We start from the raw sequence: 18,516 nt of genomic DNA, 5'->3' as shown, positions 1-18,516 counted from the left end.
GTTTTGCAGGTGAAATAAAAGGTGACACATTCACAAAACAAAGCACCTCGACAGCAAATGTAGCTGGGACAGATAAGAAGCATCACTTTCCAGGAAGAAATTTATTCAGCAGGAACTTGCACCTTTAGTGAAGGACAGAGATGCTGGACTAAATGACCATTTGTCTGACTGACTGATACATTTTCTTGGTTTGGGTTATAAAATGATATAACATATGTGACCAAAATACCACTTTATAAGGAAAACTTCTACCTTTTGAGTCTCTCCACGCTTGCACGATGGAAATGAAAATGTGAGTGATGTGCAGAGAACGCCAGAAATGGTTGAGAATCTCCGAGTTTGCCTCATGAGGTACCTGCTGCTCCTCTGTTTTGCTGAACAGACACAGGGGGGAACCACCCTACAACACTCCAATGAAAGCTTGGCACCTAAAAGGCTGTATCACAGGTGTGCTTACTGAGGAACCTGCTACCAGCTGTAAAAAGAGTGGGATAATTGTATCGCCCAGGTGAAGAACTGGAATCTGCAGGTACAGCAACAGCCAACATCTCTAACATTTCTGGTCGTGTCATCATATATATTACCAACATATTTCTGTACCAACAGTAATGAAAAGTGGTCACGACCCAAATATTCTACACATTTTTCAAATAAAATGAAAAAATGTGTTCCTCCCTCCACAGAGCATGCAATCTAAATTCCTGTCATCCTCACTAGAGATTTTTTTTATGCCTTGATAGGTTATAAACTGTTACAGATTAATTTTAAGTTAGAAGTGCATTGGAGAAGTCTAATATATCTAGCTCCTTCTAAATTGCTCTTTGTCAGATACGATGGCTTTCCACTGCCTCCTCCCACACACTTTCCATCTCTCCTGAAAATTGCCTCATCTTTGAATCATTACCGTGGTAATTACAACAGGAGAAATCAGTAGTAGAAGAAAAAAAATCTTTGACACAAAGAGCATTATCATGGGACAAAAATATCTTGCTATATCCAAAGATAACACAACGCTGCATTATTAATGCCCCTATCGATTATTGACTTCATGGTAAGGTAAATAACTAAATCTTTACACTTTACTTGTGGGTTTCCTTCCGGTTGACAGAAAATATAAACATGACTAAAAGCTGGAAAGGGCACAGTCATCCCAAAACACTTGGAAGGAGGAAATTTTTACTACACTTTATTTTTTAGTAAAACCAGAGGTGGAATAATATTCACCAAGGGTTCACCTGGGCGAGTCTTCCTGCTTTAAAGGGAGAGCATTGAAAGTATTTACCTGCTGGGTGTAAATTTGTTTGGATCTTTCAGAGTGGCTCAATATCCACATTGACAACCCCATTGTTCTGCAAATACAGAACACACAGATTAGCCTTCTTAGCGGGGTGAACGATCAATTCTACTTCCAAGAGTGGCCTTAGATTCTTAAAGGCAATGAAAGTACAAATCCTAACATAGGCCATTATAAAATAAATTCCTTAGAAGGAATGCTTCCTTTTAAGCTCATTTAAAACGAGACTGAAACGAATTCATACAGCCCACTGACTTTCTAGTGAGCTCACTGCCCCATGGCAGGATGAATCACCTCTCTGCTGTTCCTGACAGATGTTTGTCTAAATACCTGTTAAAAGCTGTATTGAAGAGGAGTCCACAACTTGCTTGGACAAACTACCTCAATTTTTCATTTACTGTTACATGGTTTTTCCCAACACCTAACACAAATATCCTGTACTGGAACTTAAAATTCTTAATCCTGCACACAGAATCCTTTCTTCTGCTTGAACGTTTTTAGTGTATCTGAAAATTTTAGGTTATTTCCCACCATGTAGGTGACAGAATCCTGGTTCTTTCCAATCTTTCCTCTTTACTCAAGGCCCTGAAAACACAGAAGATAAGATAAAGGGCTAAGAGAGATTCCCAAATCCCTTATTTACTGAGGAACATGTCCTACAATTTTGATGTTTTTAGTACAGGGACCAAGGACTCACTGGGGGAAAGAGAGAGGTAGATCCCCAGCTCCGGAGTTAGATTTCCAAAAGCAGTGCCAAGGCCAGCATTTGTGGTTGGACTCAAGGATCTTAGAAGTCTTTTCCAACCTGAATGAACCTCAGCAGGGTCTGCAGAGATGCACATCACCTGGCTGTGTTGGGTCTAGCAGGGAGGCAGGTGGAGGTTCAGCTGTACCAGGGAGCAAAGCTCATTTGCAGTGAAAAATAAAAAAAAAGGAACAGAAAATATAAGAACTGTCTGGATCAAAACCTGCTGTAGACAATTCTTATTATCAAATAGCCTTCAGTACAATCTTTCCCCACTTTCTGTCGGAAAGGGAATGCTTAACCTACATCTTATGTAGGACGTGAGCAGACAAGAGCAAAGCTTGGGAATACAACAGACAGCCACAAAGAAAACCTCTTATATCACCTTCTGGTGAGAGCTCACCTTAAACGATACATTTTCAGAGTTTTAAATTTTACTTGTAAATGCTGAGGACTAAATCCTGATTTCACTGGTCTCACAGTGAGATTTTCACCAGTACCTTAATAAGAGTCACATTTCATGCTGCAGGGATATGAATTACAGATGGAATTACACTTTTTAAATGGTATTTCTGACTGTTTCATAAGATCTCCATATATATCACCCTGTCCTTGGAATACTATCTTGACAGTTTATACACAGAACACCCTCTGCAACCGTTTAAAAACAACAGCTTTAAGCATCCAAATATTATTTTCAGTGAAAGCAACAGATCTGTTTTGTAACAGCACGCTTCAACAACACTCAGATGATTCAAGGAAAAACTAAATCCTCCATCTTAAATTTCTGTCATGCAATTGGTTTGAGATTAACAACTTCTATACCTTAGTCTTTCACTTTGTTATTAGTTTTCCAATATTTTTTTCCTCATCTAGATTACCCTCTATTATTTAGTTATAACTTCCTCCATAATTGCAATCAATGAATAGTAATCACTTAATAAACATATCCTGACAGGTCTATTTTTGCACTGGGAAAAGATTAATTTTCTTTATCACCACTCCAGTAAGCAATTTTTTTTTTCCTTGCCTGAAGAAGCAAAGTGAACTGCAGTTCTGCTCAGCTACGTACAGGCATCTGAGCAAGACCAGACACCCCTCCTTCCAATTTTATATTATTTGGATGTAGATTTACCAAAATCTGTGTTACTTGGAACATGCATTCATTTTTATTTGCATTCATTCTTATATGTAATAGTGCTGCACACAGGAAAAAGCTGCTTTGCACAAACAGTTTGTTAACACTGAGCTAACACTGCTGTGCTGGGAGGCTTTTCAAAGTGCTTTGCTTAAAACCAGGTAATGCTGAGAGAAACTGCATTTCTGGTAAAATTTTTGAGCTTAGATACTCAACATGGAAATGCCAAAGAGTGTGCACTCTGTCAAGTATCTGTTAAAGCCAAATTTGATATTAAATAGAATAACACATCCTGAGTGAACTTGGGTACCTGCAGGTTGCTATGATGATTTCTTTTCCACTGCCATGTAAATATAGCACATGAAACTGGTAAAGAAACCCAAACAAATGCATTTTGGTTTGTATGTAGAAACCTGCTTTTCTTTCTCACAAGTCAAATCTATTTGTTCTAAGTGGGCCTGGCCTAAAGTCACTGGAATCACAGCAAGTTTTTCTGCTGACTTCATTTCAGACTAGGTGAAGCAAAAAGTGGAAATTCAGAGGAAATAACCTCTCCTACAGCATTCACATTTTTCTGCTTGAAGTCCATCTGGAGAAACTCTCAAATGTCCTGTGAGGTAAGCCTGGCCATTCAGTGCCCCTGAAGAACTAACAGAAGTATTCAAAAATACAAACTGTGAACAAGGATGGGAGAGATTCATCCTCAGCTCCTTTGCTGTCTTACTTCTGGTCTGGCCTGGCTTTGCCTTAGGACAAACAGACTGTGCAGTTTGCCAGGTACCTTCCAAAAAGGACTAAATCATAGCTTTGGATTAACAAAATGAAATAAAATAATTTAAAAAAAAATCAAGGTTTTAACACATCAAAAATGTATTCTTGAATATTATCTTTTTAGGGGAACCCTCCTCAGTGAGCAATCCTGACATTAAATGGTGTGTCAAACTTTCAGTTGAAAGTGAAACCATAAGACAGAGCTTGAAATGAAAGTGAGTTTCTGTAAAATTTAAGTGCACTTCAGTTCTTCACACTAACATTTAAAATGTCTTGAGCAACTCATCCTTGTACCAAGGTATCAGCTCACTCTAAGGACAAATTTTCCAGTGGTAACTTCTGGCATTTTTCATACCAATACTGACAAAAATTAGCTTTACCATCCTCATCCTCTGAACCCCCCCTGTGTGTCGGTCCCACGTAACACAAACCAGTGGGGTCATGCTGAGCTGACCCTCTGAACTGAATCCCATTCCTGCTCTGTGCTTTTGTAAATGGCCTCAGGACATGATCATATGAAAATTGTTACTCATACAGGCTTATCACAAGAATATATACCTGTCTACCAACAACAGACAACTTAGGACTGCACTAATCTGATACACCACAACTAGGAGGACATACCTAAATTCTTTGCACCAGTCTCATCCTTGCCACAGGCAGAACCACATTAAGCTTCAAGGATATCTTTCTAACACATACCAAACAAAAGAAGCTTATGCATATTTTAATCACTTTAGAAGTATCACCCTTCCTCTGGAAAGAATTGATTACATATATCAGTAATAGGGAAGATATTTAGTTCAAAGCTCTGAAAATTAGACTTAAAAATCTCACTTCAGAGTTCACCAGTTCAGCTTGCAATTTTCAGCATACTTTTGAGATCCTGGTAAAAGGCATCTTTTTGTCTGCACAGTAATGAAGACTTTACATACATTAATTACTTCTAAACATAGGCATATTACTAAGAGATTATAAAGCAAAACAAATTTTGCACAAAGCATGAACTTTTAAAATAAGCAACTATTACAGAATTTAATGAAAAAAAGATATATTAGGCATTTTGCAAAGAACTGAGAAGCACTTAATATGAAAACAAAATGCCTGGATTAATCTAGCAGAGGTGTGTTGATATAATGGAAGTCTGAAAGCAATTATGAAAGAACACTCTGCATCTGTGCTGGTCACAAAGTGTTCAGTCATAAAAGCTTTGATTTAAATCATATTAGCATAGTGTAGCAAAGCATGCAGCACCACAACATCAAAGGATATGCCCCGAAAAGATGTATCAATTGTTATTTTTTTTTTCTCCAATAAGAGTATACTTTTAGTTTCCAACTCATGTGTTTATCAGAAATGATTTGTATATCCAGGGAGAAATCAGAGGGGAATCAAAAAGAAAAACAGCTTGAGGGATGCAAGAATCTCACCACACTTTTAAGTAAAGAAATAACAATTCACTTGTAATAAGACTGTCCCATTAAGGTCCCTGATTGCTATTAAAATCTCAATTGACCTACTCTTTTCTTTGTTAAATTTACCACCTTAAGAAAATAAAACCAGTATGACTTTGGATTAGGACTCAGTAGGTTTCTTTTAAGGTATACCTCACAGTCCTCCAAAAATTTTCTGGAGAAAAGCACCCTTGCCTGAACCTCACATTGACTCAGCAGCTGGATACTCTTGTTCCAGATAAATTTGCTCAGACTTTTCAGAGGGGATGTGATCACTGAGAATTTCCCATTTTTGACTTTGGCATAGAGAAAATAACAATTTTCCCCTTTGTTCTGGGTAACTTTTCAAAATAATCCAAATAGACTGCTGGACTGCTTGGAGAGACAAAATAAAGAACTTAATTTAGGAGCAATTAATTCCTCTTCAGAATAAATTTTCTAGCACAGTGGTTGAGAGGGTAGAACATCACTGCCTTGTGTAAGTGTAACCCTTTTGAACTTCCCAGGTTGAGACATCACAGCTGAGATGGAACCATGTTGGTCGTGGCCCTCTGCACGATGCCAGCGCTGCCCTGAGCAGCAGGATATTAGGGAAGGGGACAGCAGGATGCTGCAGTGCCCACAGGGCCCTCCCACCCTGGCACTGTGTGTGTGCAAACACCATTCCCACTGTCACAGCACAGCAGAAATCCAGGCAGCTATTTCTGTGCCACCAGGAACACTTAATCCTCCACCACTTGACCCCTGCTCTGGGTGGGGATGGTGGGGATGTGTTTCAGGTGTGATGTATAACAGCAGGAGAGCACTGATGCATCAGACCAGGAAATTAAAAGAGGTGCCATTCACACAAAGGAATATTTAGTTAAGTTTGAAAATCTTGGCTTGGATGATACCGAGATGAACCATATGTTACATCTTCACTTACTATTGTTCACTTGCTGTGGAATTGTTGTTTGTTCTTTTTTTTTTTTTATCTCTACAAATCATTTTGTTACTGATTTTAAATGATTCCAAGAGCTCACCTGCATTTCACCCAACACACTCCGAGTCAGAGCCAAGCACTAGGGTCCTTAAGGGAACAGCCCATTACAACACACGACAGTAACTATGTCTCTACGATTTATGAAAAGAAAGCAATATGTGCCTGTTTCGGTGCCTGTCGTTTGCCTACCAATGGTGCAGTGCTCCCCATTCCAGCCCTCTCTGCATTCACACTTCCCATCTTTACAAGTTCCGTGCTCCGTGCAGCGGGGGTGACACACGCGCTGGTCACAGGCCGCTCCCGTCCACCCTTCCTCGCAGCGACACGCTCCGCCCATGCACACCCCGTGGGTGCCACAGTCCACAGAACACACTTCTAGGAGAGAAAAGAAGGGATAACAAACTGATTTGCAAGGAAAAAAAACCCCACGGAACAAAACCAACACCAACTGGAATTGCAGCGGGTACTTTGGTGGCAGCGGGGCGGGAGCAGCGGCCGAGTCGTGCAGGGAAGGGGAGCAGAAAGGACGTGCTGGGGCTGCAAACTAAGTGCTGTCAAAAGCTGGCCTGTTCATATTCTGAGGAAAACTGGCATTTAACTTTTGCTTTAAAACTAAATCGTATTTAAAAGTTGTTTAAAAAGATCTGCTGGACGGGCTGAGCTAGAACTGTGTCCTCTACGTGGATAAAAACAAGTTTCAGAGGTAGTGTCCCCAACGCTGCCAGCAGCCAGAACGGGAGCAGGTAGCTCTGCTTTACTCACACACTGATACATTTCAGTGATAAACATTGCTTTTGCTAAGAATGACACTGAAAATCACTCATTCAGCAGAGAATGGTGGCAGTTCAGGGTCACAGACGCTGGGAGCGAAAGACACTTTCAGAGGAGAGATCTTGGATTCCTACTGCATGGTCAGTTATATGGTGTCTCACTCCCAAAATTCTACTGCTCTCTGTCAGCTGAAGTTGTAGAAAAGCAGAGGGGTCTTTTGCCTCACATATCACCAAAGAAATGGAGAGTAAAACTCTCATTCACAAATTTTTCTGTCTGCTAACCCACGAAGCAGAAAACACACATCTTCATATTAATGTCACTGGTGGGGTGTTCTAAGTGATTAATCTTAGAAAATAACTGAATAAGTGTGAAAAATGCAAATGTTATTTTGAGAGACTTGCTTTTGGCCTACAGCTCCATCTCAAGGTTCAACTTACAATATAAATGTAAAATTCCCAGTATTTTTCCCCCCTCACAAATAGAACATTTGCTGTCTTGTCGAATCTGTGTTGTCCTCTTTTGCTCCTTCAGTTAGAATAATCATGTTTTACAACTGTAGCTTTGATGAGGATGAAAGTTTTAGCTAACACTTTTGTACCTGCTTTTAAGTGTTACTTAACTTTTTTTTAATATATTATAAAATCTTAATATTATATGAACTTGCATAATAAAATAGAAATATATATAAAACTTAGTATTATAAAAACAATATTATAAAAACCTTATTTTTAAAAAATATATTCTACATACAACTGAAGAGGAAAAAAATACCCTTTATTTGAAAAGATATCTTTCTGGTTTGTGATGTTTTTCATAAATGAGTAGCATTTTGATGTGCAGTAAAGTAAACTCCCAAAATAGACCTAAGTGGAGTGTTCTCCATTCTTTAAATGTTATACCCAGTTATAAATTATGGATGTTTTTATTTTCATTTACAGATGTGAGGCACTTATGCAACTTTTTTTATTCAGACTCAGTGCTAGAATAAAACACAAACTCCTAACCTGCATCCACCTCACCCCCAGCTGGCAGTCCCAAATAAAGAATTTAACGAAAAAAAGTATCTGAGATGCATACACACTTCTCCCCAACAGAACTAAAGAAGATCAAACACGTTCCAAAGACGTGTTTCTAAATTATTTGCATTTCAAACCCGCAGCAGGTATTAATGTTTTAACAAAATAGGAGCAGTACTGCAGCATATTTCAAGACAATATTTTTCTTACCAACGGAGCAGTCGGGACCCATCCAGTTGGGATCACAGCTGCAGAGCCCTGTGTCTGACAGGTAAGTGCCGTGCCCACTGCACTGGTCTGGGCACTGGGCTCTGGGCAGCTCACAGTTCACTCCTCCCCATCCTGGGCTGCAGAGACATTCCCCATTCACACACACTCCGTGGTTGGAGCACGTGGGATCCAAGCAATCCACTGCAGAAGAAAGCAAGAACAACGTGGGAAACGGTCAGTTCACACAATGTGATGTCTGGAAAACGTGCAGGCAAAGTGCTCTGAGAGGTTTGTGTCACTGTGACAAATAAAGGAGATTGAGGTAGTTCTTATTAACAACCTGGAGTGAGAATGGGGAAGCGAAGTAATTTATATTTTACATTAAATAAAACAAATAAACCAGGGTTTGACTGAACAATGACAGTTTACTACAGCAATGCTGTGGTGGGGAAGCAAAAAGACTTAAAAACAGCATTTATATATATATATATAACAAGAGTTTCACATGTTAGCCTGGAGACATTCTTCCAAAATACACTGAAGTTCCAATGACTCATGTACTGTACTTAAATTAAAAAGTTAATAAATTGCAGCTTTAAAGGATTTTTTCCTTTGGAGTATCTTCAGTACTGCTATTGTTACTATTAAAATGCTACAGCATTGTGAGAACAATTATGACAGCCACTTTAAGTATCTAGAAGTCAAAATACCAGTGGCTTTCAGCTTCATTTAGGCTTCTAATCATTCAGGCACTTCTGAATGTTTGATCCATGGTTCATTAATAGCTGAGCTGTGAAACTGAGAGCCCTAGTTACTTCAAACCATATTCTAACCAGCAGCTTGTTCCTCTAAAAGAAATAAAAGCAGATACAAGCACGGATTTCATATTTTCTCAATCCAGAAACAACAGAGTAAGAAAGTGAAAAGAGTTATGACAGAAAATGATGCAATGAAATTTCAGTTGCTATTTCAATCCTGACAAATAAAGGAATGTTATGAGCTGCCTTTCAAATAAACTTTATCAATAAACTTTATGAATTTCCAAATTTTTATCTTATATCATGAATTTGTATAAACACACTGTGCTGTACTGCAAACACCAACACAGAGGCTTCACCAACTGCCTTTTGCTGTGGAATTGAGGGCCAAGGTCAAATTCGTGCCTTAAATAACCTGAATTCATCTCATGACTGGTATATATTAGCTCACAACAACAGGGCCAAGAATGATTGGCATTCTCTCTCACTGTTCCAGGAAGATCTGAGTTTATAATGAAAGTGATTTATCTCTCATCTTTTCCAAATTGATCCTTCTAAATTAAGGCAGAGACATTTTCACTCTACCTGATGGGAACAATACTTGATCTTTCAAATCTCAGCTTTTCTATAAACACAGAGCCTTGTCAAATTATTTTATGTAGTTGCAGAACATTTAAAGTAAGTATATAGATTAGATACAAACAGAGGATTGAGGCAGGCACAGAGATGCAATAACATGAGTTATCAGAATAGTTTTGATTTTAATTCAGATTACAGTAGTACAGGAATAAATTACTGCAAAATTTCTTACAAGATTTTCATTTTAATGATGACACTGGCTATAGTTTTGGGTTTTTTTAAGGTTTAAAGCTTAGCTACTGAGACAAGAAAATATTCAAATGCAATTTCGTATTTATAGGTAAACCAAGATTGTTTTGTGGTTCAGCTCTGACAAAAGTTGATAAATTAATAAATTGTTCTAAAATTATGCAGAATGCTTGTCCTGTAGTGTTAGTCCTTCTTGGTGTTTAACAAAATTATAACCTGTCCAAAGTTTAGAATACATCTTTCATACTATTTCTGTTGAACCCAATAGACTCCGAGCTGTGACAAAACAATTTGATTGAATAAAGAAGAACATAAAAACTTAGATCAATCTACTTTTAGGATGAAGGCTACTGCCCCCCCTACATTTAGACTATTACATTTTTTTTAGATTGTGATGTTTTAATGGAAAATTTAGAAGGGTGATTGTGTATAACATCATATGTGGCAGGACAGCTACTTTTAGGAGATAATGATAACTCATAATGTACTCTCCTTGTCAAGAATGTATCATCTTCTCAAATGAAAGCACTAATGAAAGGAATGGAGAGCATGTGAAAAACACCACCTTCTGCTACAGAAATTAACAGTCTTTCCTCTATCCTGAATTACAGTGCTCATACAGCTGAGACTTACTTCCACAGAACAAGCCTATCAATGCCCCTCAGCCTTGTTTTACAGGATAATACACTAAAGACCTTTATCCTTTGTTCCAGACAAATATATTTTACAGCTGTTTTGTTCTATCATATGGGTAAGTAGCAGCTTTCAAAGTTAAAACTGAGGAGAGTTTTTACTTTGAGCTCCAATCTTGTTCTATTTTAATACCTGCTCTTAAGAGTTATCATCTCGGGCCAGATCCTCTGCTGTTAAAATTAGCATAATGTGATTACCTGCAATAGAACTGCACTGACTTATGCTGCAGAGGTGCTGGCCCTGAGCTGGAGGAGGGTTTACAATGGTATTTAAGAAGGATTTATAAACGGACTGTCTTTGGTGTTTCAACAAAGGAGAACGCGCAGGTACGTTAGACTTGCAACTCGGGGCCCCTTGGCAGCTCAGATCATTAGAGCTCATTTAGTACTGGGCCCTCTGTAGATTTGACAAAAAAGGTACTGAAAGCAATTTATATCCTTAAGGACAAAAAAGGAGGTCAAGGAGTTTTCCAAACAATATGTACCACGAAGTCCCCAAAGAGCCATGAGTTACACTCGCGAAGTTAAATGTCATTGAAAAATGACTCGACCACGAAAGCGACAAGAAAACCACCCTTAACTTAACCTAATTTGGTGATTTCACTTGTCTCCCCACAAAACCAGATTGAACGAAGCCTGGCAAATACTCCACTTCATCTTGTGTGCAAATCTGTTAATAGAACAACAGTGTTTATGCTGCAAAAATTGTGCATCGCAAATATTGATTTTGGTGCCACTTTCATTTCAGGTAAATTGTTTGAACAATATGACCATGACGAATATCAGAAATAAAAAGCTATCGGGAAGACAAAAACGCTGACCCACTAGTTCTAATTCAATATCCTAGTTGGAAAATGGCAAATGAATCAACCTTTGTTCCTTTTGGAAGTTCAGATCAATAGAGGAGATTTCATATCTTATATTTAACTACACATATATTATTAGTATCATTCTGTTATTAAAAGAGTAAATTTTTAATTCATGCAAAAACTTGAAATAAAACTAGGTGATTAACTGGAAAGACACCACATCACAATATACCCTTTTTCCTATAGCACTTGGAATTAATGTAAGAAATATGCACAAAAGAAATGGAATTTTAGGGTAGAAACACGATGGTTGGTTTTTATTTATTTTCAAATTAATTTTTCGACTTATTTATTGCCCAATGATATATGCAAAAGGTTATTTCAACCTTCCTTGCCATGTTATTGACCCCTTCCAAGTTTGTAGCAAATACCTCCTGCCTTTGTAATCCATTTATCTTTTTAAGAAAAAACATCCTTCCAAGCACAGTGTTGATTAAATAATGTCTATCCTTTCATCTCAAATAGCAATTCACCTCCCAGAAAACTTAGTTGACTGACAATGTTTTGTAGTGGTCCCAGGTTTGGCTGGTGTTAACACAACACCTTTGTTCTATAAACTTTTCTGGTGCTGCAGATGTGTTTGTTTCTCTAGTTTCAAACATTCACCTCAAGATAAACTGAATTAAGCACTACAGGAGCCTATTTCTCTTACAGGAGTCTAAGGAATCCGAGGCATCTGGCCCAGACACACCACAGCCATTCCAGACAACTGAAAGGAGAGAGAGAATTCCATGGAAGTAGCTGGAAATTACCATCAGGGTGAGGGAGGAGCTGCTTGCAAGGTAAAATTTACAGAAGTAAGAAAGATCATTTTAGGCCATCTACCATAATCTGGCTAATAATACAAGCATTTTTATAACACAAAACGTGATTAAATGTATCAAGCTCAATGAGACCAAGCAAACAATTGCAGTTAGTACCTGAAAGAGAGCTTTTGCACTCCTGAGAATAGATTGGATGTCGTAGAGCAAGTTAAAGACAGCTTTTTCCCATCTTCGATTTTGATGCAAATGATAGTTAAAGCAAGGCATTTTAGATAATTTTGGAATATCTCCTATAATCTTACACTCAGTGTGAACTGAGAAGTATCAGTTCTAAGTAGACAAAAAGGACATTACAGCATTTTCTGGATATAGTTTGAAATGTAAGCCATTAAAAACAATGGAAAAACTCTTGACAACAAGCGAGTTCTGGATTAAAGCTGTAATAACCAGTGTTGGGAACCTTCAGTAGAGGGAGGTGACAGGAATGAACTGAACAAGCAGTTGTAGTGTTGGCAGTCCCACTAGTGAGGATCCTTGTGGGTTTTTTTTTCCCTTTAGCACAGTAAGTTCACTCAGACTAATGCAAGATTTTGTCCTAAAGGTGACAACTGTAGTCCAAAAAATAAACCCCTTAGTGGTTTAAGTCCCCATAGTTTTCTTCCCTTCATTTTCTGATGGGAGAAACAGCTCTTTATTATAGGGTAAGATAAAAATCAATACACGTGGTGGACAGCTCTGCAACCCATTCTGAATATTCCAGAGAGACTCCTTAGTCCTAAAAGCTTGTCATCCCAGTCCTATCACTTTAGTACTCAAGCTGCTTTTCCTTTTGGAGGATTAATGAACTCTGGAATGTCATCATAACGTAACATGAACTACTACTGCCCTGAGGATGTGCCAAGGAATGCTGAACTGCCTGTTAGCAGCTGTCTGGGGAATTAAATTCCCTTTTAAAACCATACTAATATACTTCAAAAAGAAAAGCAGTCCAATTTATGTTGTGCATTCTAACAGAAAACACTGTAAATAAAACCAGGATTGAGCTTAATCTATGACTACATTTTGCAGGGTTATTTTGTTAAATTTGCTCATTCTACACACACAAGGAATTGGACACTTTAAACCTGGAAAGGTTTTCTGCATTTAAAAGACATTTTTTGTTCATGTGTATCTTTCTTAATCCTGTATGATTGCAGCTAACAGGAGTAATTTGCCCTACATTAACTCTCTAAGTCATACAGTTATCTAAGTCTTTCAAATTTGTTTCATGAGCTTCTGTCTTAATAGTGATAGATACGTGTGCTTTGTATGAAGCTGAAGCTGTACAATTTTGTCTACCACTGCTCCTTTTTCCTCTGCATTTCACACCTAAATTGTTCAGTAAATACAATCCATAAAAAAAGATTTTTCTCTTCACTCTGAATAAAGGAATTATTCAGCTTTACTTGTGGCAGACACTCTTAATGCTGCAAAACAACATATGCAGAAGGCCAGAAGTTTCATCTGAACTTTGATAAATCGGTAAAATTGTGACTACCCTCTTTTACAATAATCTGCTACAGCAGTTTCATGGTTAGATTTTTACTCTGTTCTTTCTTTTCCCCCTACTCATTAAATAATTCCAAAACCCAGAAAACAAGCTTACAACACAGAAAATCAACATGCTTACCTTCCTCACAGTTTTCTCCTTTGTAGCCCACGGAGCAGACACAGTTCCCTTCGATGCAGGAACCATGACCTCCACACGAGGGATCAATACACTGGCTGATGGGTACATCACATTCCGGACCTTTCCAGCCACTGTAGCATAAGCAGGTGCCTTTGGAGTATTGACCATTGCCACTGCACAGAACTGGGCAGGCAGCTGGAAAAGGGAACGAAAGGAAAACAGCATCCAGGGTCATGCACGTATTCCTGTAAAAGTGCACTAAAAATCCACTGCCAAATAGCTATAGATATACTCAAATATGTTAATTTACTGGGGAAAAAAAAAAATCTAAGACAATTTGCAGTAGTTAAGTTCTTCGTTTCCCAAAGAAATAATTTGATTACTATCTAATCAAGCACTCTTGGGTTGGGCATTCCAAGAATACAACTCCTATTCTTTATAAACTACTGATGGTATTTGGGATAACTAATGAGGCAGTGTGAACAGATTTGAGCCTGACATTACTCTGCTTTGTTCCTTTAGCTAAAATTCAATTTTCACAGCTAGCAAAACACAAAACATTCAGTCCCCACAACATTTTATTATATAGCATCTTTCTTCTTTCACAACATTTTTTAATGTAATGCCCCCATAGTTTTTTAGATCCTTTGACTTTCAGTGTAAGAATCTTGAACACAAGCTTTCAGCTACTAGAAACGCCCCTTGCCACCAATATCCCTGGTGAACCTGGTTTCCCCAAATCCCAGAGTGACAGCTTTTACCCTGTGTGTATTGGCAAGAAAGCACCATTATTAACCCCTATCCCTCACCCTTGTGTTATTAAGGGGTAAGACACATTCTGAGCAAATAGTCATTAATGCAAATGAAGTGAAGCCTATGAATAATAAAGGTAGTTGGCAGGTCTTGGGTGCCAGGAATCAGATGTTGTACATATGCAGAGCAATGGAAAGAAACAAGTGGTTTATTAAAACCCAGCTGCATATAAATGTTACACTAAGGCCTATTCACACTCCTTTATGCCCATGTCTCCCTTGTAAACATGGCAATCTGTGATCGTCTGTGCCACAGACTGGACGTGGTCCCTACCCAGAGAAATGGAAAAAATAACAGAAGAATAACAGAAAATGGGAGGAATGAAGTGAATCTTGGAAAAAAGGTACAGTTTTGTGCTCTTCTCTCTGATGCAGTTTGATAAAGACAGAAAAGTGTTTCCCTGTCTTCTCACCCTTCAAAGTAATTAGAAACTAACACCTAGTTTTACAGTGCCAAAAATATACTCAAAAACGACTATTAATCATTTAAAGGTCCTAATGCCTTCTTGGCTTCTATTATCCCTTTAACCTGGATGATCAAGAAGAACCCAAGTAATTGATTTCCTACAAAGAAATGTGTAATGGTCCAGTTATCCAACTTCTCCACTGTTCAGTCCTGCAACCCTTATTAATCTTAGCTGTCCCATTGATCTGCTGCAAAAACACATTTCAGGATAGATTTTTTTCAGGAATTTTCTTATTTGAAATGGGAAAAAATTGATCAGACAAAAATAAATTCAGATTTCTAACCTGAAATGTTAGCTAAAATTTGGAGTGCTGAGAGTTATTTCAATTAAGACTACAGGTTGACGGGCCACATATCACACATATAATCTTTTTAGCCTATTTTTTTTCTACAGTAAAACAATGAAAAAATCGGTATGATAGAGTTTGGGGGGTTTTGCTACTGTTCCTATGTCTCAGAGCCATATTATCCATCCTTTGGTGGCAACCGGACTTCATTCTACTGCAGTCCTGGTGTTCTCTCTCACTGTGAGTCTTGTCCAGTTGCTTTCTTACTCACTCCAAAAATGAACACAGATTTGAATAAAACATAATTTCCAGCAGCAACATTTGCATTTCAGATGTGATGTATGTTCACTGAATTCAGTGAAAAACATTTATGCTAAAGTTCTACCGGTTTTGCTTTTTTGCAGCTGGTTTCAGACTTAAGTTTACTGAACCAGCTGGATTGAAATGTCACACAGACAAACAACAATTATGTCCATACTGCACTCCAGGACAGCTTGCTTTACATCTTTTTTGCATGGCATCATCAAACACCCTTCCATGATATTACCACATGCTGAACTAGGAGCAACCTGAATGCTGTGTGACTATTCCTTCTGCCTGCAGGTATCACAGCTGGAGCCTGGCTCAGTTCCCCAGGGTTCACAGCCCTTCACTGCCCAGGTGTGCTGCTCCTCCTGCAAGTCACACAGGTGAGCCAGGAAGAAAGGGATCGACCTGGCACCACTTCCACTTTTCAAGCACAAAGACCTGGGGGCACAAACAATTCCTCTGTCCATAACTCTCCGTTTCACTGCTATTAAAAGGCTCGTTTGGGCTGACACTGACAGGTTTCCCCAAATCACTGTAAGAACTGCAGTCACTTCTTCCTGCTCTCTTTATTTGCCTGAAAAGGCAGCCTGTCCTGAAGACCTGCAGTAATCATGAGTGGCCAGTTCCTTGGTGCCATCTTGCACACCCTGACAGATTGTAGAGACCCTGGCCCTTTATTTGGGCCTCATTTTAACACAAAAACCTCCCTCTCTAGCACAAGGCAATGTGGTGGTTAACCCTGCAGTCCCTCTGTTCAAGTCCCCCACAGAAGGAAGTAAGATTGTTATTCTCTGCAATGGTTCCAAGCCACTGCAGAGACTCAGAGCTGCCATTATTGATGGTTGCTCAGTGTGGATTCTCCAACTGCACTGGGACACAGTTGCTTTTGCCCATCAAACTCCTCCCCATGCTGTGATAAAGCTGCATAGAAAGAAAATGTCCCAGGAAAGCTAAATGAATCCGTGGGCAGTAGACAGTTTCTTTGGACAAACCTCATCTGTTCAAGTAGTTATAAAGACAAAAAGTTAGAGTTGACTCACAAGCTGGATATAAGTGAGGAATAGCTTTTTTTGTGTTGTTGTTTTACAGGTCAGTATGTCACTCACCACCTGAAAGGACTTCTGTTCTGCAAACCTCTCCTGTGGAGTGGTAAATAAAAACAATAACTCTATTTAAACAGCAAATTTCCTTGTAAGAGGGAGTGAGCAGAAATAACTCCATTCCTAAAACAAATAAAAAAAGATAACCAAAACAACAACAACAAAAAACAACCCAACCCAAGCCACTTAGATGTGACCACCCTAGATCTAGAGTGGTCTAGACCTATAAATCTGTGCCAGGCATCTGCTGTAAGATCAATTCTCTGCTTGCTTTGCCCCTAAGTCTCATTAAGCAATGGGCAATGGAGATGTATATCTGCTATTTGGAACTTGTCTATGGGAAGGCTGTTCTTAGCTCCTACTTTTGATCTGGATTTGCAGGGTTCAACTTCTGGGACACCAGAGACTGGCACAGGAGAAGAAAGATTACTAAATAGTGCTGGGTCTTTAGCTAAAGGGCTCCCACAGTAGATTTTTAGTTTTCCCTCACTCTGCTATGGTGCTCCAGGAATTTAAGTAAAGCTGAAAGCCATGTCACAGCTTTTCATTCCTCTCTTCATGCTTTTACCAGGTCAGAGGTCTTGCTATGGTTCATAAATCTATTCAGTCCTTGTGAAGCTTGTCTATGAGTTGAACAGCAATCTGCCTTCAGTGGTTTGCCACTGCAATGTGCATTGCCACGATGTCACTGACACCAGAACTGACTCGGGACAAAAAAGAGAATCTGTCATTTAACCCTAGGGATGAAGTGAATACAGTTAAGATTAAGACACTTGCAACTTAAAGCTGCAGTTTAATCTACAACCCTCTGCTGGGGTTATTCTACAAACTATGTGAGTGGAATATCACTTTGAGAGTAAGAAAATTGACAGAGAATCTGGGTCGGATTTTGGCATCTCCAAGACTGCCATGTCACTAGGACTTCAGAAAAACATGTAAGCAAGAATGCAAGCAAGTGTGGGTTATAAGAAGCTGGCTTGTCACTGCTGTAATAAATGGTTCTTCCTTAATCTTTTTGGTATGGGTTTATAGGCTGTTCTGTGTGAGGAAGAGAGAGAATCAAGCTGCTTTTCCACAGAAAACTGGAGCAGGTAGCCAGAAAAAGGTTTGCTACGCCTATTTGCTAGACCATGTTGCTGCAGGATGAGATCCAAACCAATCCACTCTAATTTTACACCCAGGCAGCTTCAATTAATGTGGAAACTACTCAAGAATCATCTGGAGTTCTTGTTTAGGACTGTTTATGTTTCCCTACGTGAAGTAGATGGCCCTTGTTCCAGGACAGGACTGACTGCTCAAAGTCTGTTGAAGGAATGTGAAGGAAGGTGGTTTATGTAATGGAACAATCAAGTTCCATCTCATTTCTGTGGGGAGATAAGTTGCATATCTCACAGCAGCACTGTCAAAAAGTAGACAGAGATCTTCAGGAGTAGTTATGGCACACTCAAGCAAGTTAGGCACAAGGGTATACATCCTTAGAGAAGGCTGAATAAGCACAACAGGCATTAACCCTAAATGTGGTTTTGGTGATGTGATTCTGCCCTTTACTGGTATTTGAACAAAACCAGACTGTTTTTC

The 18,516-nt window shown here is 38.9% G+C and overlaps 1 protein-coding gene across 15 annotated transcripts in view; it reads right to left on the bottom strand.

Annotated features, from left to right (window-relative positions):
* Positions 1–18,516, bottom strand: part of TENM2 (teneurin transmembrane protein 2) — a 1,087,321-nt gene that overhangs the window by 71,235 nt on the left and 997,570 nt on the right. For 11 of the 15 annotated variants that reach the window (XM_039385212.1, XM_039385215.1, XM_039385217.1 and 8 more), the window contains 3 exons: positions 13,965–14,159; positions 8,385–8,585; positions 6,547–6,759 (listed from right to left, as the gene is read on the bottom strand). In XM_039385212.1, the coding sequence (XP_039241146.1) occupies positions 6,547–6,759; positions 8,385–8,585; positions 13,965–14,159 (609 nt within the window). The remainder of the gene's footprint in view (positions 1–6,546; positions 6,760–8,384; positions 8,586–13,964; positions 14,160–18,516) is intronic. The other 4 variants (XM_039385216.1, XM_039385219.1, XM_039385221.1 and 1 more) reach the window with 1 other exon arrangement.

The sequence above is a fragment of the Pipra filicauda genome, unplaced genomic scaffold (assembly GCF_003945595.2).
Source record: "Pipra filicauda isolate LSUMZ 115617 unplaced genomic scaffold, ASM394559v2 scaffold3_size10097308_pilon, whole genome shotgun sequence".
In the NCBI taxonomy this organism is placed as follows: Eukaryota; Metazoa; Chordata; class Aves; order Passeriformes; family Pipridae; genus Pipra; species Pipra filicauda.
Note: the sequence above shows the minus strand (reverse complement) of the source record. Positions and strands in the feature narration are given on the sequence as shown.